This window comes from Ctenopharyngodon idella, chromosome 8 (genome assembly GCF_019924925.1).
Source record: "Ctenopharyngodon idella isolate HZGC_01 chromosome 8, HZGC01, whole genome shotgun sequence".
In the NCBI taxonomy this organism is placed as follows: domain Eukaryota; kingdom Metazoa; phylum Chordata; class Actinopteri; order Cypriniformes; family Xenocyprididae; genus Ctenopharyngodon; species Ctenopharyngodon idella.
The window spans coordinates 29380370-29402699 of NC_067227.1; the positions used below are offsets into that span (position 1 = coordinate 29380370).

The following is a 22330-nucleotide window of genomic DNA, read 5'->3' on the forward strand; positions in this document are numbered from 1 at the left end:
AAAAGCTTTCAGGAGTCTGTCTCATTAGTTTAGGATAAGGATGGATAACTCTCAGTGAAAATGGCCTTCTGTTTCCTCCCCTAAACTGCTTTGGAGTGCCGAGGTTGATCGTTTTATATTCTTACTGTGTGATCTGGCTGTTTTGGTGTCTGTTTGAGCTGTGTAGTAAATCATGCTGAGTGAATGATCTTATTTAACATCAATAAAACATTAATCACTAATCACTCTCCATTCATCTGATAATTAGGACAGGCTTAAGCTTCTTTGCCAAATGGCATTATCTTTACATAAAATCACAGACCAATGACTGCCATTACTGTCTGTATACATATTTCTATTGTGCTTAAAATTTTGAGAAGGTGCAGAAATGAATTTAGATTTTAGCAAAACATTACATTAAGTTATTTTTTATGGAAAAAGAAATAGTCATTGTTATTTAAAATGGCAACAAAGGGTTTATCAAGAAATCAAGTACCTAGTTTAAATAATTAGGTTACTTATTCAAATACACAATAATAATGATTATACATGAAATAATGATCATTTAAAAAGGTGCAATTACTGATGTTTGGAAATGTCTTACATCACTGTTAAAAGGAGACCTAAAGTGCCCCCTACTGGATTAAAGTGTAACTGCTTGTTCAAATATAACAAAACAGATAGACAGAGAGAGAGAGAGATGGATGGATGGATGGATTGATGGGTGGATGGAGAGAGGGATGGGTTAATGGATGCATGGATGAATTGATGGGTGGATGGGTTAATGGATGGATGGATGGATGGATTGATGGGTGGATGGATGGATGGATATAGATATAGATGGATATAGTTTTCGAGGCTGCATTTATTTGATCAAAAATACAGAAAAAAACAGTAATATTGTGAAATATTATTACAATTTAAAATTATGGTTTTCTATTTTTTAAATACTTTAAAATATAATTTATTTCTGTGATGCAAAGCTGAATTTTCATCATCATTACTCCAGTCTTCAGTGTCACATGATGCTTTAGAAATATGCTGATTAATAATAATTTTATTTATTTACTTTTTTTTATAACCTGTGATACTTTTTTTCAGGATTATTTGATGAATAAAAAATTTAAAAAGAACAGCATTTATTTAAAATAAAAAATCTTTTGTAACAATATACAGTCAAACCAAAAATTATTCAGACATTTTTTATATTTTTGATATATTTTTACTAGTGGGTGCAGGACACTATAGTTCATTTATGTAAGCGAGGATAGCAAAATAAAGTAAACTGTGACATATTATACCCAAAAATTCTTCATACAGTGGACTACCAGTAAAATTGCTAAAAATTTGGAACCAAAAATTATTCATACACTTTGACCTGACCATGTTTTGTTTAAGTGTTATCTGACATAATTAAGATTATTTTTTTCTGACACAGTTTAACTCTGAGATCTTCTCATATTTTATTACCATTTTTTTAAACTATAGTGAATAAACTATATTAATGAATGTTGAAGGTGTCTGGCTGTATATATTATGTATATATATATATAATTAATTTAATTTAATTTAATTTAAATTAATTTATATTTAAATATGAACAGAGGATATTAGTGAATAACTTAAACTTGATGTGTTTCTTACAGAAATCTATATGGAACAAAGAGACTTGGCTCAAACTGCTTTTTTCCATAAATTTAGCCCTTTTAGCAAAAGAAAGTTGTATTTGTTGTTTTCTTTCATCCAAAATCACAATCATCCCACTTTCAGATCATGAGCTCATGTAGCTTGCCTCATCGTGTTTTTTTTTTTTTTTTTTAAACAGAACTGATTGAATTATCAGTTTGGGACAGATTTCATTATGCTGACGGCTGGTCCGTGCATGTAGGACTCTTTCCATGAATTAGAGGGGGCAGCGTATCTGTCTGATCAGCCTATCATTACAGTCAGTGGTGCAGATACTCTGTTGTTCTTCTTAATTTATGGGCTGTGTGCTTTTGTAAGATTGCTTACAAAGGGAATGGCAATTGATGGCAAGCGTTCAAAATTTAAATCTTTTCTTTTGGCTCTGTCCTTTTCTCTGTATATCATCCCTGTGACAGATTCACAACACAACAGGCAGATCAGGTTGTTTATTCCACAGTGTAATGAGAGCAGAGATACAAGACAACAATTACTATTTACTTCATTTATCCATTGTAATATCATATTGTATGCCATATTTGTTCTTGTAACGCACTGATACATCAAGAGACTACTTACAGCTGACAGACAGTACTACATGGCTAAATGTTGCGTTCTGTCAAATAGCAGCATGCTGTTATGCGTCAAATACAAGTAGACGGGGAGTAGAACACTTATGAAAACATGAGTTGTGAAGGAGCTGTTCTCCACTGAGGGTATTTTTACAGTAGCAGCCCACTGAAGTGTAGCAGCAGTAGCTCTGACAGAAGGCTTACTGACAGCGGCGCATTTAAAGCACAGGTGTGTGTTTCACCAGTCAGTCCTGCCAAACACAGTGACCACTGCGGTCAGACCTTAAAATCTAAATTATTTCATGTTTATGTTGTTCCAAACCTGTGTGATTTTTTTTTCACAAAAGAAGAGGATTAGCAAAATGCTCTTTCACTTATGAAACAAGCATACAATGATAGGGACTGTCAATCAATCAGTGTTATTTCATTGATATACAATAAGTTTTATTTTAAATATTTTGAATTAGATTTTATTTTTCTGTTTTGTTTTCAGTTACAGTTTTAATAATTTTGTTGTGGTTTTGCCATTTTTAATAGTTTTGTTTTAAAAAAATATCTTAGTTTTTATTAATTTTTATTTATTATTTTTATATATATTTAGCTAATATTTATTTTATTTCAAGTAACTTGTATTTTTTTTTTTTTTTAGTTTTGTCAGTCTCACAAAAAAGTATAGCATAAAATGAGTTATTTTAATCTACATAAAAGTAGAATAAAAGATTGGAGAAGCCTGGTATACGTTACCAGAAAGTCTGTCATTTCACCACAAGATCAAGAGATTTTGGGAATAAAATTAGGCGAAAAAAAAATGCAACGTATGCATGGATGAATTGTTCACAATCTGATCTTACAAAATAGATGTATTTCCACGTCATTCTGACTTTAAATTGTTATTCCTTAAAAATCTGTCCCACTCTCAAACATTCATTCTCATTTGCATATAATTGAAAATGCACATCAGTGTTGCCAGGTTTTCACAACAAAACCCAACTGCTACTCAAAACTAGCCCAATCGCGTTTCGGTGGTAAAATCTGCGTTTTGGCAGGGTTCCCCTGGTAAAATTTGCATTCCAGGGGCTAAATATCATACTATTTAGGGCCACTTCAACCCACGAATATGAAAAACAACCCGTGGCATCAGTGTAAAAGTAGCCCAATTCCGCGGAAAAACCGCAGACTTGGCAATACTGATGCGCATGAAGACACAAGTTTATTGTCAATGATGCTAAACACTATTGGTTCTCACTTGTCCCATAACCAATCAACACGTGCTAAATTTGAATATGCAAACGCAGTCATGTGAATTTCTTTTATGATGTTTTTTTTTCCTTTTTGGATGTTCACAGTACCTGTTCACTACATCTTTCATTGTTCATACCCTCTCCTTTTGTGTTCTAGGAATGAAATCAAGTCATAGGGGTTTGGAACAACATGAGAGTGAATGACCCAGTTTTCATAATTGTTGAACTTTTCTTTTAACAGAGCCTCGGTTTACTGCCAGTGGATTGTCAGATGGTACCTACAGAAAAAGTGAAAATAAATAATTCAATGACTCTGAGGAAAAAGAAAATATGAAAGAACATCAGATTGAACTAAAGCATATTTTAGAATCAAATTCAAATTCATTTTAGCAGAAATTATGAGACATCTGCATGGATTAAACATTTCAATCCATTAAAATTCATGTCAACATTGTCAAAGACTACAGAATAACACAAGACGCATCACTGGTATTGTTTTGAATGGGAGAAAGTGCAATGTGCAATATTGCGCAATAAGTCCCGCCCTCTAAATAAGAGCCAATCACCGATTGGTAAAGTCATCGCATCACTGCAGTGGCCGTTATAAGCTCTGGTTCCTATAGAAACAGTCAGACGCGCGCTTCCTATAGAGATGCATGCTTAGGACTGCGCATGTGCATTAGTTTGATCCAGACTGAAAAATACAGTTTTTTGTCATGATTCAAGCGTTTAGCGATTACAAAATTTATGAGACAGTTGTTGTCAGATTTCATTGGTGATTTCAAATATGAAATTTAATCGAAAGCTTAGTGAACAGCTTTAGAGATTTTTATGTTTCCCCATTCAAAGAGATAGGAGCTGCACTTGCATGCCCGAGAGGCGTTTCAAAGATGGCCACCGAGTGAAATGACTTGTCTTAAAGGGACTTTGACATTGTATAAAATTGCAGCAATTTCTTAAATCAAAATGGAATATAAACCACTGACTCATAAACTGTTTTCAGCTATTAAAATGTTTTGTTTATACAAAACATTTTTCACCTTATGTTTTGGTCTAATGATAACGCAAGTTTGTTCTTGTCATCTATCTGTTTGGCCAAAGCAGTGGAGGAAAAATATATTCAAACTATTCAAATGTAGTAAGAAATATTAGTTACTCTGTTATTTTCTTGTGACGTGTTGTATAAAAGCAATATCATATTGGTGCTATTGTCCTGAATATCATATGCAGGTAATCACAGTCATGTGACGTCTCCTCACCTGTACTTGTGGAGTGATTCCCTTCACCGTCTTCCCCGGACTGTGTTTTCTTCGTTAAATGATGCACGATGATAGTGGCATTAAAGGCTCTCTGGAACACAAGACACCAGTGATAACGCTGCAGAATCCAGTGGTATAAAATATCTTTAAATGGCAAACGGTGAACCTACACTACACATAAGAGCAGAAGAGTCCGTTGAATGTTTAGAGGCATTTATTGCACTAAAACTAAAAGCCTGATAGTTACAGCAATTACAGCATTTGCCATTTTAAAGGTACAAGCCGTAATTGCATGGCAGGGCAGACTATCAGAAGTAGAGCAACAACGACTGGCCTCAAATAATAACAAAGCCTCCATATGCCGCTAAAGTAACTCTAGCCATACATTTACAAATGCAAAGTTTTGTTTCAGCCACAGAGGTTACTGACACAAGTCATATAGAGCTGTTTTATACTTCAGGTAAGGTTTTATACTTTTAGAATGCAACTGGACATTTCTGAATGGTTAGTCGATAAATTTATGTAGTTGCTGTGGAGTTGATTCAACTCATCGACTAGCATGTGCCGTCATGTTAATGTTTTGTGCGAAACAAGAATTGTTGATTTTGATTTCATGGTGACTTTAAAGTTGGCTCAGGTTTGTTAAATCACTCTTACCTTCCAGTGACTCTTGGCAAAGTTTTTCTGAATCTGCGCTGACACTGAGCCATGGATGTTCTTGTCCAGAGCCGCACCCCCTGATATCCTGCCATGACAAAACTATATTCATTCAAAATTAAACATGTACACTACTGTTTTTTGTTTGTTTGTTTGTTTGTTTTTTGTGAAAGAAATTAATATTTTTATTCAGCATGGATGCATTAAATTGATCAAAAGGGACAGTAAAGACATTTACAAAAGATTGCTATTTCAAATAAATGCTGTTCTTTAGAACTTTGTATTCATCCAAGAATTCTGAAAGAAAGTATCATGGTTTCCACAAAAATATTACGCAGCACAAGTGTTTTCAATGTTGCTAATAAGAAGAAATGTTTCTTGAGCAGCAAATCAGCATATTAGAATGATTTCTGAAGGATCATGTGACACTGAAGACTGGAGTAATGATGCTGAAAATTCAGCTTTGTGTCAGAAATAAATTACTTTTTAAAATATATTAAAATAAAACAGTTATTTCAAATTGTAATAATATTTCACAATATTACTGTTGTTACTGTGGTTTTGATCAAACAAATGCAGCCTTGGTGCGCATAAGAGACTGCTTTAAAAACATTTTAAAAAATCTTACCGTCCCCAAACGTTTGAAGGGTAATGTTCACTAGAACACATACGACTCACATCATGCAAAGTATCACTTCTAAATATCCATGGGAGAAGAAATCTGAAATGAGATCTCTTTATATCTCAATTTGCAAAGACCTGCCCCCTTTAATTACTGTTGCTATGTCCGACAAGCCATGCTGATTTCTCGCCACACATCATGTTCTCACGCAGTGAAAATACATCACGGAGCAAAGAGGATACTGACAACACGTCGACAGACAAGACAGAGCAGGTTACTTTTGATATGAAACAAAGTCTCAAATTTTGTAATTTTTAAAAACATTTAAACAATAAATACCATTTTGTGGCTCTTTAATGTGTCGTGACAGATCGCTGCAGCGCCCTCAGTTCAAGCGGCTCGTGAACCGATCATCTCTTCCTACTAGTTAATTTATAGAATCAAATAAACATGAATGAACATCATAAGGAATATTGTTTCAATCGCGGAAAGACGTCAGTACACACCATTTTTCAAGTTCAAGTCCACCTACGTTAATCTACTAACTCCCCTGACTGCTTTGTCGAACAAAATGGTGGATTCGGCGTTATGATTGGTTAGATCGACTGTCAATCAAACTCCTGGCGAAGGGTCAATTGTTTCTCCTAGACTGCAAAATTAAAATTAAAAGCAGAGCAAACGGGCACTGTTAAGTCTAGTTTCTCAGATTTTTCTTTTGGGAAAAAAAAAAAAAAAAAAAAAAAACTTAAGTAATCTCACGTGTCTCCTCAAGAGCTCAGAAGAGATCTCAATAGTGATCTCAAGTTTGAGTTTACTCAGTTTGTCAAGATACGAAAGTCTGCAAATAAACTCAGAGATCTCAATAGGAACTCAAAAATGTTGTCGTGTTTTTGTCTATTTTTTAGGTCTCCTAGGGAACTTTAGGAGAAACATCTCAGACAAAGATGATGGTCAGAAAATAAAGCATAATTGGAAACTCAAAGGACTCATTTTATCTACAGTAAGTAAGATCTGAGCAATTGAAATTTTCTTCTGGGAAACTATAATGTATGTTATCAAGTACCACAATAATCCAGTGCCTCAATTATACGTATTTCTCTGAATGCATTCCTTCTTTGAGTTCTCTGTTCCATTTCATTTCCGCAATAAAAATCATAATTGTTTTGTACTTCTTAAAGATCTTATACAATCTCAGAGTGATCTGCAGGTGAAGAGACATCTGTTTATTCTACATTTCATAATCCTCTTCCTGTTTGCGCACACCCTCCCACGCCGCTGCACAGATGTGACCCAACTCTTCATCTGTTCTTCAAGGTCAGCCTTTCTTTTCACTGATGATCAACCCCTCAGCTCCCCGTCCGCCTCTTTTCTGCTATTTATGGACTCACCAAGGATGCTGCAAGGCCTGGTCACAATTGAACCTCTTCACTGGATCCTTCTGCAGTAGGTGAACTATGAAGTCTTTTGCTGAAGCATTAGTGGGCAGGAAGAGGCAGAGAACACAAGAAGATCAATACCAGTTAATGTGGCCAACATTTGGCATGTTTAGGGCTGCATTATAAAACATTCTGCATTAATACAATGGGAGAAGTTTTCAAAACCGTTTGTGAAAGCATTAATGATTCAATTCTATTTCATCTCAGAAATTATTTCCTAAGCAATTGCAGAAAGCAAAAACATTTGTTATAATTTATATGGAATGACATGTTGAGTAAATGAGGACAGAGATTTGATTTTTGGGTGAACTATTCCTTTAAGACATTTAAAAATGTATATGTATTATGTAACTGTATAATATATGCATAATTCAAATGCATTATGTAACAAAAAATCAATCTAAGAGGCATTTCCTTTAAATAAAAATGTGCTTTTCAAGCACATCATTTCACAAAAACAAGTTTGTTAGGATTTAAATAAATAAATAAAACTAAGAAAATTAAGTAAATTGAGCACTTGCTGTATTTTGTATCTGACTTTTAAGCACTGTAAAAAGAATTGTTGGTTTAACTTAAAAAAGTAAGTTACCTGGTTGCCTTAAAATTTTGAGTTCATTGAAATTAAAAATTTGAGTTAATACAATGAATGTGATTGGTTTAATCAACAGAAACTCAAAATATTATGTTATCTTAACCACATTAATTATCTAAGTTGATTTGACAAAAGAAAAATTGTTGTGAACAAATCATGAAAATAATTTTTTACAGCGAGTGTTCAAATATTTTTCGGGGCACATTTTGTACATTTATTACATATTCTCCTCAGCCCAAAATTTCACTACATTTTTGTATGAAGAAAAATAAATGTCATTAGTTTTTACCACAAAAGTAGCGTTAAATAATGAGAAATGTAAATATGCATTATAAAAAAAAAAAATACTTCTGACTCAAATAATTTCACCTAAAAATACTTTTGGCACAGACCAAGAAAGTATTAAATGGATTTTTCCAGTATACGGGCATTTGGACTGAGGAGGCTATGAATGTGATTTGGTCATTTATACTGTACAGTACATTCATAAAGGTTCTTTATTGGCATTGATGGTTCCGTAAAGAACCTTTAACATCCATGGAATCTTTACATTACACAAAAGGTTCTTTAAAGTGGAAAAAAGGTTCTTTTAAGAACTGTTCACTGAAAGGTTCTTTAGGGAACCAAAAATGGTTCTTCTATGGCATCACTGTTATAGTCGATATTAGATATTGTCGTGGTCATACCAGAGTGAGAGATGTCATCCCAGTACGGTGAATCAAATTCATATTCAGCCTTTATGATCAGCTTGTAGAGCTGAGTGTCGTTGTCATCGTAGAATGGAGGATAGCCACAGAGTCTGCCAGAAAATAAAGAACTGCTGATACAGACTCTCAGTTCTGTACTGCTCTGTTTATCAAACACAGTTTATTCGTGTAGAGTGAATAATATTAATCCATCACTCACAGAATGAACGTAATCACCCCGATGGCCCAGAGATCCACCTCTTTACCGTATGTTTTCTGCTGTAGAAGTTCAGGAGCTACAAACATATTGTGAACATCAGTACTCATACGTTACAGTCAGGGGCAAAGACTACACTAAATGTTTTTTAGTGGTTTTTCTCAGCAGTTTAGGTTCAGAAAGACACCATCTTTGGCTATATAGGGTTCTTCAGTTGCTATGTTTCTTTGGAAATTAAAGAAAGTTCTTGGTGTCACATTAGGTTCAGATCAGTGTATTTGGTTTTTGGGGTTTTTAAGCACTAGTACATATTATTTTCTGTCAGACCAGACTTGATTCTGTATGTCACAGCACGTTATATTAGTTCATAATCATGATCATAAACTGTCTCTCTTACCAACATAGGCAGGTGTCCCACAGGCTGTGGAGAGAGTCCCCTGCTCCTCCATTTTAGACAGACCAAAGTCACTGATGACAATTTTGGAGTCTTCTAATGGAGTCTCATACAATAAATTCTCTGGCTAATGGAGAGAGATCTTATTATGATTGTAATATCCACTTATCTGCATGCAAAGCACCCACAGTGAAAAGCTGGAATTAAAACTATTTTGAACAAACCAATGCTCTCAAAAAATCACCTAAAAAGACCCCCATCATGAGTTCTCCGAAACTAAAAATGTTAAAAACAGATACTAAAGTGTTAGATTTTGTTCTCAGGTACCTTAAGATCCCGATGAACAACACCCAGCTGGTGTAGATACTTCACCGCCTGCAGCACCTGATATATGACCCGACTGGCATCTTTCTCTGTGTAACTGCCTCTCTCCAGAATCCTGTCCAGTAGTTCTCCTCCTGTCAACCTGCATGAGACACTGTCATCAGCACTGACTCATTACATCTGTCTGTCTGTCTATCTATCTATCTATCTGTCTGTCTGTCTGTCTGTCTGTCTATCTATCTATCTATCTATCTGTCTGTCTGTCTGTCTGTCTATCTGTTCACTTTCTATTGTTGTATCAACCTATCTATCTAGCTATCTATCTGTCTGTCTGTCTATCTATCTGTCTGTCTGTCTGTCTATCTATCTATCTATCTATCTATCTATCTATCTATCTATCTATCTGTCTGTCTGTCTGTCTGTCTGTCTATCTGTTCACTTTCTATTGTTGTATCAACCTATCTATCTAGCTATCTATCTGTCTGTCTGTCTATCTATCTGTCTGTCTATCTATCTATCTATCTATCTATCTATCTATCTATCTATCTATCTATCTATCTATCTGTCTGTCTATCGATCTATCTATCTATCTATCTATCTATCTATCTATCTATCTGTCTGTCTGTCTGTCTGTCTGTCTGTCTGTCTATCTGTCTGTCTGTCTGTCTTTCTGTCTGTCTGCCTATCTGTCTGCCTATCTGTCTATCTATCTATCTGTCTGTCTGTCTATCTATCTGTCTGTCTGTCTGTCTGTCTATCTGTCTGTCTATCTATATCTATCTATCTATCTATCTATCTATCTATCTATCTATTTATCTATCTATCTGTCTGTCTATCTATCTGTCTGTCTATCTGTCTGTCTGTCTGTCTATCTATCTATCTATCTATCTATCATTCTATCTATTGGTCTGTCTGTTGTACGGTCTATCGTTTGGTCATTTTATCTGTCTGTCTGTCTGTCTTTCTATCAATATTTCTTTCTGTTCATTCTATCTTTTTATTGTTTTATATATCCATCGAGCTATCTATCGTTTGTTCATTCGTTCTATCATTCTGTCTGTTTGTCTAATCCTTATAAAACACAAAACATTAGGATAAATTAATTTTTAACTACAATATTTTCATTTTTCACACTTTGGTCCACTCACAGTGTCATTACCAAATACAGTTTAGTAGGAGTCTCAAAGGTTTCCTCCAACGACACAATATTTTCATGGTTTATTCTGTAAAGAAATCACAGGGACATATAAGAAATATGCATTTTGTTATCAAATGAGAAAAGACTTTAGTAAAATGCAGCTGTGTTTTAATAATAACCACGATAATGTAAACAACCCTTCATAAACACAAGCAATATAATCAATCAATCCAGAGCATTTTGTCAAATCACTGACCTGCGTAATACTGCAATCTCATTCTCCAGCATGGATTCTTTCCCCTTTAGCGCTCTCTTGCGGATGCACTTGACAGCCACTAGCTTCTGGGTGCATCTGTGCTGAGCCACTCGAACCTCAGAAAACGAGCCCCTGAGACATTATACATTTATAACACTTATAGTTCAGCTGTAATGAGTTTTGTTCTCAATTAATGGTTAATGATGAGTTTGAGTGCCATGGGCACATTGTGAAAAATAGGAGTCTCCTGAGTCTTCTTAATAATATTTTCTGGTTCTAGTCGACAAGTCTTTAAATCTGTTTGATAAACCAAAATGTGAATATCTATTCTGAAGTCATTACGTGTTCAGAATACTCTTAAATATTGAATATATTAGTCCGTAAGGAAGGAAAACTCACTCTCCCAGTTTTTCTTTCAGCTCATAAACAGCATTGATGTCATCTTTTTTCTGAAGATCTTTCAATAGAGGCATCGTAACGCAGGATAAGCGTGAGCTGCATATTATATACACAAACACACACATCACTAATATGTGCATGCAAATTATTACTGAAAACCATCAGCACGCTAATTTTTTAAGCCTGAAGCAACACATTTTCATGCCCTCTACAGCAACAAGCACAGAAGAATATGCTTTTCAATACATGCAAATGCCAAATTCTGATTCCTTTTGCAGATTTCAATGACTAGCAATGAGATTTGATGGGAAAACAGTTTTGAACGCACTCCTTAATGTTCCTTGGAATAAAAAGGTGCTATTAACTTCATATTTTCTACTAAAAACGCCTCACTTTTGACATGCAGATAACTAGTGCAATTCAGTTCAGTTGCTCCTGACATATCTACAAATAAAGGAATATTTTTCATTGAAATTAGATCAATAATCAGTGATATTCTCCCCCAAATACCCCTAAAGAAAAGAGATCCAAGCAAAAGCTCAATTACCTGCTGATTGCTGCTGTGAAAATCTGGAAGGCAACAGTTTCTGTTCACGTCACCAAATTCCCAACAGCCTCTCTGCTCTTTAATCGAAAATCACATTCATTTTACACTGATGACCTTGAACGCCCACATGCTTTATAGAAGAGAAGTTGATTTTGAAAAGAGATGAAGGACAACAGGAGAGTAGGCACAGAAAGCAAAAAGAGAAAGTGGTAAAAGAGGACCAAGAGAAAGAAGAAGTTAAAAAGTCATGGAGAGAGAGAGAGAGAGAGAGAGAGAGAGAGGGTTGGTCAAACTACAACAGGCCCCTTAAGTCTGGTTCAGACTTCCTCAAATGTAATGCTTGAATGTACAATAAGGACAAATGAACATTGTCTCCAGGAGATACCTGATACCATCAGCTCAGCTGCACATTAAATAAGCATTCTTCATCATTACAGTCAGGCTTTGCTGAACTGAAAGCGCTACAGTTTGTTTTCAAATGCCTTGAGATCGCCAGAAGCCTCTGTCTCTGTTTACATTATTGAGGCTGTTTTCAGTAATGCTCACACAGATCCTGAGCACTCGCAGCTCTCCTTGTATGGGCACAGGGATTTTCCACTCGAGTATTATCATTCCACCCGTCTGTCCTGTGAACACTGTACACACACTCACTCATAAACACTAAATGACGGTTACTTTCTCACCTGCTGTGTGCTGTGGCCTTAATATCTGCTTTCTAACAAGGTATTAAAGATAAATAGGTGAAAAGTGACTAGACATTAGTCATACATTACATACTGAGACATCATACCAGGCCTTTACCAAACAACAAATGATGTTCAGAAAGAATATGGCATGCATTATTAGACAATATTAATAAAAATCTTAAGCAAATTGATGTGATGAATAATTATAGTGATGAACTGTAGGATTTTTCCTTTTAAGATGCAAACCATTGTAAAAGTCTTGCCATAGGCAGCTCTTGTTGATTAACATTGCAGCAAAGTAATTGTATTTCTTATATTCCACTACCACATATGTTGTAATAGAGAATGACCACTAGAGGGAAGCCTTGATTAACTTTAATTCCATAATAAAGGCCCATACCACTATTAAAGAAAATAAAAGTTGTCTAGAGAAAATAATAAATGTCTCTATATAGTTTTTATTTTATTTTATTTTATTTTAACAAAGAGAGTGAAGATGTGGGGAGTGGAACATGAAGGAAAGGAACATGGCATGGATTGGACTCATATCGAAGCATATGCATCCTCTACAATATGAATCCTCTACAACTGTATTTTTAATTAAATAAATGCAGCCTTGGTGAGCAGACTTCTTTTAAAAACATTAAAAATCTTACCGATCCCAAACTTTTGAACGGTAGTGTGAATATATATATATATATTTGTATATATAACAGTAAAAACAGTAATATTGTGAAATATTATTACAATTTAAAATAACTGTTTTCTATTTGAATATATTTTACAAAGTAATTTATTCCTGTGATCAAAGCTGAATTTCAGCATCATTACTCCAGTCTTCAGTGTCACATGATCCTTCAGAAATCATTCTAATATGATGATTTGCTGCTCAAGAAACATTTCTTCTTATTATAAATGTTGAAAACAGTTGTGTACTTTTTTTCAGGATTCCTTGATCAACAGAAAGTTCAAAAGAACAGCATTTATCTGAAATACAAAGCTTTTGTAACATTATACACTACCGTTCAAAAGTTTGGGGTCAGTAAGAATTTTTATTTTTATTTTTTTGAAAAGAAATTAAAGAAATTAATACTTTTATTCAGCAAGGATGCATTAAATCGATCAAAAGTGACAGTAAAGACATTTATAATATTACAAAAGATTATATTTCAAATAAATGCTGTTCTTTTGAATTTTCTATTCATCAAAGAATCCAGAAAAAAATATATTGTACACAAATATTTTGTACAATTGTACACAATAAATGGTTCTTGAGCAGCAGATCAGCATATTAGAATGATTTCTGAAGGATCATGTGACACTGAAGACTGGAGTAATGATGCTGAAAATTCAGCTTTGATCACAGGAATAAATTACTTTGTAAAATATATTCAAACAGAAAACAGTTATTTTAAATTGTAATAATATTTCACAATATTACTGTTTTTACTGTATTTTTAATTAAATAACTGCTGCAGCCTTGGTGAGCAGATGAAACTTCATTTGAAAACATAAAAAAAATACAGATCTCATATATATATATATATATATATATGTGTGTGTGTGTGTGTGTGTGTGTGTGTATAGTAGAGGAGGATTCATATGCTTCAATTATGCAGCAAAAAATTATGACTGCATTTGGTGCAAGAAACCAAAAAAATTTGCCTGAAATCCTCTTACAATGTTAGTCCAATGTTGCATAAACTGCTAAGACTAGACTTACAAGTTAGACAAAAAAAATGTCTTTAATACTGTTCATAACTTCAGTTAAAATCAGTTACATAAAAACATAGATTGGCCTAATTTGGTACTGAGAAGTAAGACTGAATGCCTCTTGACTAACTTCTAGTGTGTCATAGATCTTAAGACACTGTCTTAACATAATGGCCAAGTACAGCCATAATTTATTTTGGGTAGAACATTTTCTACCCTCTGTCTGGTCATTAGTATTAAACAGGCTATTTTGGTGCTGTACCTTTAAGATTTCTACATACAATTGATCTCTGTTATGAATGGCGTGCTGTTGTGTACCGCTGTAGAACACAGTGTTGTTTTCCAGGCGGGATAGAAAATCCTGTTTCCCATTTTATGCCCCCCCCCCCCCCCCCCCCCCTTAATACGACACATGCTTGGATCATTAGTTGGTGATGCTTGTTGTGTCATAATTCTTGTAAGTCTCACTGTGTTGAAGCTATTGAACCTTAGAACTGAACATTATGTCCAGAGTCCATGCCTTTAATCTTGTGTGGTGTACTAAACAAGATGTTCATGATCACCATACAAATATGTTTTATGAATATTATGACAGTGATGATAATGCTGTGTATGAATGTAATAAAACATGTTCTCAAGAACCTGCTTAATTTTCTCAGATTTAGCTTCAAAAAAAGAAACAGTTTTATCTAAGTAACATTTTTCAGTTTCACACTGACTATTTTGTTCATTTGGATTTTATTGGTTTATATTATTTATATTATTTATTTGGCTTGCTGTGTTTATAATCACTATTAGTTGAACACATAGGACAAGATGGTTATTGTCCCTTTTAAACTTAGACTTAAGGGTGTTTTGCACTGCACTAATGCTGAAATGCGGCAACCACTAGATGCCAGAGGTCATCAGTGCATGTAGGCTGAGACACATCATCAGTGGTGTACCTTCGCGCCATCAGGTTTTTCGTTCTTTTAAACACAAAACACCCTCTGCGAAGGCAGGCCCACCCTACACTCTAAAACATGCTGGGTTGTTTTTTTTCTACCCAAATGCTGGGTTGAGCCTGTTGGGTCATTTTGTTGCATTATTTTTTTCCATGGTTGGGTAGTTTTTGTATTACCCAGCCGCTGGGTTACACTAGATGCTGGTCAATCTCACTGACAGTTGAAACAATGCACCCCTTCCTCACCTGCCCTCTGAGGCAACAACCCAGCTAATGGGTTACACAGAACGTGGGCTTTTTGCATCCTTGTCAGGAGAGAGCAGATTGCAGCGCCACCAAATTGGTGCATTACAATGGTAAAATAAAGGTTTGTATACATTTTATTTAGTCTATAAAATCATTTAATGCAATGCAACATACAGGGATGAGATGTCAGTCAGCTGAATGTGTCAGTCAGCATCAGTTGTCTCGCATGATGGAAACTAGGGCTGTGACAATACATTCTCGATTCGCAATACAAAGTATCTGGAGCGATTCTGGTATTTTCCTATGTATCACGATTCTGAGCTTAGTTTTTAACCAGGTCTGGCCTTTGGTTTGTACTGACAATTTCGGGCAGGACTATGAGATATTTGCCCATATCAGCCAATATTTTCCAGTATTGGGCTCCTTTGAGATGTACAGCCCTGGTCGATAAAGGAAGCCTTCCCTGTACCTTCTGCCCTTCCCGAATGAATGGCACTGCCAGAGTTGTGCTTGCTGTTCTGAAGGGCAGGGCATTGGTGGCTATTTTTTTGGTCTCAATCGCTGTGGCCAAGCATTTTAACACATAGTTTTGTCTTCATGTGTACCTCTCCTGAGACAGGCTTACCTTGCAACCGGTAAGGATGTGTCTGAGAGAAGCAGGAGATGAACATAAAGGACATGATGGATCTTCCTCCAACCACTGCTGGAGGTTATTGGGTAAAAGCAGGACATCGTAGTGTTAGTCGGTGTGACCATTTACAGTACACCTTTTAACCCTAGGATTATTCAGGTAGGGTAAGGACAGTCAAATCTAGTCTAAACCATAAGATACTCACCCGCCCGCAGGTTGAAGTCCTTCAGGAATGACGAAGAAGACTACCTTGTGGTTGTTCTTTATCGAGGCTCAGTTTGTAGTTATAAGTAAAGTCTCACGGAAGGAAATCGTAACAATAAAATATCTCTTTTATTGGTTACAATACAAAGCAGTTAATGCAAAATCAAACTTAAATCAGCTTAAGCTAAAAAGCTCTATAACCTAGCTTTATCCAGCAATATTGGAGATGCTGTTAAGCGCCCCTCGTTAGGGTATCAGGTATCCTTCTACGCTTAATGCAGGCAGCATCTGAGGAGGCCTTTTACTCCTCAGAGTTTTATACTACTTTTTGCCTTGTATGATCCGATCGTCCTGTTGTAGGCATATCAGTCTCTGTATCTCTTGCTTACTAAGCCGGATGTCCTTCCTCTTCCTCTTCTTGTCTTCTTCTAGCACTCTTCCTCTTCTTCACTGAAGCCTTCGTCTGGCTCACCTCCTCTCTTCACCCTTATTGCTAACCTTTGTGGTTAGTTACAAACACCAAATTCAGAAACCTAACTTTCACAACTGTTGCTTTGTCATCTTATCTTATAACAAACAAAGGAAGTACTGTAGTTACTTCATTTCATAATCATTCAAGCATTCAAGCATATATGGCCTTAACTTAAAAGCAAGCTAATAACAATATTGAAACAGGTAAATAGCAATATCAATATCAATTTCCAAAACAGTAGGTTGCCCTGAGCATGAAGCTGATTCTATTTGCCTCCATCTCCCACAATTCCCTCCAGCTAATTCCTCTTCTCTGTTCTCTTCAAGTTTGTCCACTGTCCCTGCTGAGCTTAAGTGACTGCTTTAGCATGCCTTGCTGCCTCCTCCTGATGCCGGACGTCCAGGATTACCAGTTTTCGCCGCTCTGAAGGTGTAGCCTTTTTCCACTGGGGTCTGCCCTGACACAGACCCAAACCTCCGCTTCCCTGTCGTACATGTCCCACAATGTCGGCATGCTGGAGTGCTGATTTTGCCTGTTGTACAGCTTCATTCTGAGTCCATTTCCATCCTGATGTTAGATGTGGTCCTGCAGTCTGTATTGATCTATCTCAGGACTCTTCTAGCCTTACTTTAGTGCGTTTGAACTCCTCTACCAGACTTGAGATGGGCAACTTGAGAATTCTGTGTCCATACAAAATAATGCTACTCAAGCATAGTGGAACACCTAACCATTTCCTCACATAAGAGCTTATCATTCTCTCCATCTTCTCCACTTTTGTGAGGGTGATGTCAACCATGGTTAGTATTATTATTGATTATAGTATCATCAATGTTGAAAACAGTTGTGCTGCTTAATATTCTTGTGGTAACCTTTTTTTCAGGAGTCTTTGATGAACAGAAAGTTCAAACGTGTTTCTATTGGTCTCCAGAAATGACTGATCCCTCCTTTGATACTTTTTGTGACTTTTTTTGAAATTTTTAGTGAATCCAGTTAGTAGTGCTGATGTTTGTCACTTGATCATTGATACAGAAAATATTCACTGCCAAAACTGAAACCAATATTTTGAGTCCATTTCAAGGCAGGAGATGCTGTTTACAGGAAATGTAATTATAGAAATGTCTGGAAAGATCAGATTGAAACTTATAAGAGAAGTGAAAAGTTGTTCCTGTGAAAGTTTGCTAGTAAACAATCTTGCGCTGTAGAATAAATGACCCTCTATGCTTTTCAGGGCATGACGGTATGGCTGTGAATGGTCGTATTGAGTTTTGTGCCAGTCCTTATCTGTGGTATACTAAACTTGTGACCTAAATAGGACCTAAGTACTGTTTACTTTTATAAAGTAACACATTGAACTACAGCTAATAAAGTGGGCACTGCACTGCAATTGCAAAATGATTTGACCCTTTTATGCAAATGAGTCTTGACTAGTTGTAAATATGTCTGATGTGATATGTGTGTTTTGATATCCTCATTAACTAACTTTAACCCGCATTGTCTCAATGCCTACGTGAATATGTGAGTGGTCAGCTTTCTACACTGGCACTATTTTTGTTTGTCCGGCAGGTCTGACATGTTGTGACATGTGATTTCCCAGACGTGTCGTGAGAATTAGTCATACGGAGAAATCCTCCAAGATCATCCATATGCACTACAATTCAAAAGTTTTGGGTCAGTTAGATTTTTATGTTTTTGAAAGGTAAAAACAGTAATATTGTGAAATTTTCAGCATCATTACTCCAGTCTTCAGTGTCACATGAGCCTTTAGAAATCATTCTAATATGCTGATTGCTGCGTATTTCTTATAATTATCAATGTTAAAAAAAAAAAAAATGTGCTGCTTAAAGGGATAGTTCACCCAAAAATGAAAATTCTGTCATTTACTCACACTCAAGTTGTTCCAAACCTGTATGAATTTCTTTCTTCTGCTGAAAATAAAAGAAGATATTTTAAAGAATGTTGGTAAAAAAAAAAAAAAAAACTGGGCTTCATTGACTTCCATAGTATTTTTTTCCATACTATGGAAGTCAGTTGGGCCCATCAACTGTTTGGTTACCCATATTCTTCAATATCTTCTTATGTCTTCAGCAGAAGAAAGAAATTCATACAGGTTTGGAACAACTTGAGGGTGAGTAAATGATGACAGAATTATCATTTTTAGGTGAACTATCCCTTTAATATTTTTGTGGAAATCATGACATTTTTTCAGTAGTCTTTGATAAATAGAAAGTTTAAAAGAACAACATTTATTTGAAATAGAAATCTTTTGTAACCTTATAAATGTCTTTACTGTCACTGTTGAATATATCCTTGCTGAACAGATGTATTAATTTCTTTCAAGAAAAAAAGAAAGAGATATATTATTGACCCTAAACTTTTGAATGGCTGTGTATGGGATTAAACATTTGTCATGGCTGAAATGTTGGATGATTATTCCAGCAGTATCAACATACTCTGCACTGTTTAATCAGCGTGTATGTCAAACTCTGAGCTGGTAAGGCTGTGGGGGTGCTGGTTATGCTTGGGTTATGACTCCACGCAGCTGCTATTTCTAAGGCGCTATAAAAAAGAGCCATAACCTTTGCAATGCAGCTGCTCCTGAAGTCACGGGGTCTATTCTAAACTAAACTTAGAGAGATAGAAACGTGAAAGTGCAATCGTAGTAGTGCTCGCCCGTGCCTGGAGGCCCTGAACCAGGTTAGCTTACTCCATTCGGCTTTAACAAAGACTTCTGCACGCATGAAGAGGGCTCCAATGTGCAGGCCATATGTTTTTCCATGCAGGAAATTTTCTGATATAGAACCCAGTGCATCTGCATAAATGTTAAGCCTAGTTCTGTCTGATTTATATTGCACCATAGTCGAGTCTGCTTGAAAAGGCGGTGTGTTGAACAGTTTATTTATTTGCAGTTGGTATAAATGCAATCTTTCCTAAATTGTGGAAGTGAACAACTTTTGATGCAATGTGGTCTTATGAGTAGAGTATTTCTACGTATTTTTACGTAAAGTGTGATTCTACTACACGTAGGGTCACATGGGGGGAAGATGCCCCCCTTAAGAACAATGTGGATTTACATTTAAACTGTAACATATTTACATATAAGTCTAGCATGTGCAGGATAATGATGCATCAGCCAATGTGTTATTATAGGAAATAAACAGAAACATTTGCTAATTTCCCTGTTGAAAAAACCAGCATATGCTGGTTAGGTATGTTTTGAAGCATGGAAGCTGGTTTGAGCTGGTTTATGATGGTCCTTAGCTGGTTTGAGCTGGTTTATGCTGGTCTTTAGCTGGTTTAAGCTGCTCCTAAGTAACTAGCTCCAGCTTAGGACCAGCACTTGACCAGCTTAAACTAGCTAAGGACCAGCATAAACCAGCTCAAACCAACTTCCATGCTTCAAAACATACCTAACCAGCATATGCTGGTTTTTTCAACAAGGTTAGCTGTTATAGCACAATATGAAAAATATTAAAAGAGGGGTAAGATGGCCCCTACTGGTGTAAGTTGGCCCCCTACCTGGGGTAAGAAGCCCCTCCCCCTGAATAAACTTTTACAGAATATATAAATCTGGACCATCCGAACCCGGGGGCATCTTACCCCACGTGTACCCCAAACGACATACAATATTAACGTTTTGACAGCTTCTAAACATACAATATTGACGTATTGACAGCATCTAAAACTTAAACGTATGTTATATCAATGGCATAATGTTTTCTACAGCACTTATTAAACGCAGTTTAGGCTACCCATTTACTTAATAAGAAAAATTTTAATGTTTCGTTCTGTTCTTTAACTTCTGCTGCCAACTCACTTCGAAGGATTACATAATACATAAGCCTACATGCTTTGATTTGACTGATAGTGATTCTACATACTGAAGCTTCGAAGCACGTAACGAGCACGCAGCAAAATCTCCAGTGAAGACCCGTATCTGGGCGTGTATTCGTTTCACAGAGTCACGTGAACATGGACAAACGAAGCCTCACTTTCTATCCAATCCTATTCGCGTCGCGTGTCGGAATGTTCGAACCTCAGATCTTATTTTACGAATAAAACCTATTCACTTACATTTTAAAATACCCAGTCATACAAGTAATATGAAGATTACAAATTATTTCAGGAAAATAAAATACTATTACATCATATTGATATTCATACTGGCATTTATTGCCACACTTTACTGGGTAAATGAATTTATCCGAGCGAGAAATTCAACACACACACACGTGTTAGACTTTTATTTGTCCACATAACATTGAAACTATGGAGTGTGTGGTGGCTGCTTCATCCGGCGGAGCTTCTTCTACAGGCTTTTGGCTGCTTTATTTTTACTAACCACCAGAGGGCGCTGTTTTTGACACTCTCGAAGCTTTGAATCTTTTCCTGAAACAGTCAGGGGAAAGCCTCAGTACGTTATGAGGCTTCATTTCACCATACCTGGTGACTGACAATACAACTTGTTATTCTTTTGGTTATTTACCTACAATATAGCACCTAATGAATCAGAAGTCTTGCACATTCACAGAAAATAGCCTACTTCTGCCTCTAAATATTATGGCCAAATAAATGAACAGCCTATAGCCAAATATTATGGACAAATAATGAACAGCCTAGGTAAGGAAGAAGAAAGAGGGCAGGAAGAAGCTATTTTAAAGTTTACAGAGAGCAAAGCTGTCTAATTTTAACGTATGTGGGGCTTGTGTTTCACCTGACGTGTGAGTCAACATGAAAACTGTAAATTATAGCCTACTTATGGCCAGGGCTTCTTTATTTTACTTCTCCATTTCTTTAAATCTCAGACTCACAGTTACAATATTGGGTTTGTTCAGAGCTGTGAAAAGCGAGCATTTTTTGCTGCTTACCACAATGGTGACATGTCGCAAGGCGGAAGGAACATAGCTGCTTTGATTCTGTTTGCTTTCCATTTTCCAGCTGCAATGCTGTTATATTGTGTAACTTCAAGGCAACACTAATATAAATCTATACATTATGGGTTGCATAATAATTTTCTGGAATTGTATGAGTTGAGTTATTAGCCTTGGGATGTCATTAATGCAGTTCAATAATATGTGTCAAGTTGATTTATGCACAGTTAAGTCTGCAACATAAACATACTATATGCATGAAAAATATTTCCCTATCACCCATAAGCCCTGGAGCCAATATAGGACTGTGCAACAATGTTGGCTCATTTATGAGGAAGAAAAACGGGGAACTGAATTGTGATCCCCAATGGCCGCAATTCACTCATCGTAGAGATAAGATGTGGAGTTTTCTTTGAACCATCACAGGGGAACAACCACACACATTTCGCAGAATACACCTCTGTAATTTGCAACAGTTTTAGGGTGAATATGATCCAGAGATGTTTACAGTATGACTCACTCAAACTGTAAGTATTTTTCGTATATACATGTGTGGTTTTCTTAG

General features: G+C 35.9%; 1 protein-coding gene across 2 annotated transcripts; it reads right to left on the minus strand.

Moving 5' to 3' along the window:
* Positions 1-2096: 2096 nt before the first annotated feature.
* On the minus strand, positions 2097-12297 carry pnck (pregnancy up-regulated nonubiquitous CaM kinase). Of its 2 annotated transcripts, XM_051904300.1 has the most exons (12): positions 12003-12297; positions 11456-11551; positions 11057-11188; positions 10811-10885; positions 9666-9804; positions 9342-9465; positions 8948-9023; positions 8728-8840; positions 7402-7480; positions 5392-5479; positions 4735-4825; positions 2097-3753 (listed from the first exon to the last, which is right to left on the minus strand). In XM_051904300.1, exons 2-12 carry the CDS (start codon positions 11527-11529, stop codon positions 3743-3745), a joined length of 1002 nt encoding a protein of 333 aa, XP_051760260.1. In that variant the 5' UTR covers positions 11530-11551; positions 12003-12297; the 3' UTR covers positions 2097-3742. The 2 variants fall into 2 exon arrangements, with proteins under 2 accessions (XP_051760260.1, XP_051760261.1); XM_051904301.1 differs by lacking the exon at positions 11456-11551 and having other exon boundaries at positions 12003-12284.
* Positions 12298-22330: the final 10033 nt, after the last annotated feature.

Excerpts from the sequence above, each read along its gene's own strand:
- pnck (XM_051904300.1), bottom strand. The coding sequence starts at position 11,529 with ATGCCTCTATTGAAAGATCTTCAGAAAAAAGATGACATCAATGCTGTT. Across the intron at positions 5,480-7,401 it reads CAGGCCTTGCAGCATCCTTG|GATATCAGGGGGTGCGGCTC; the intron begins GTGAGTCCATAA and ends TTGTCATGGCAG. Across the intron at positions 4,826-5,391 it reads TTGCCAAGAGTCACTGGAAG|AGAGCCTTTAATGCCACTAT; the intron begins GTAAGAGTGATT and ends CTTGTGTTCCAG.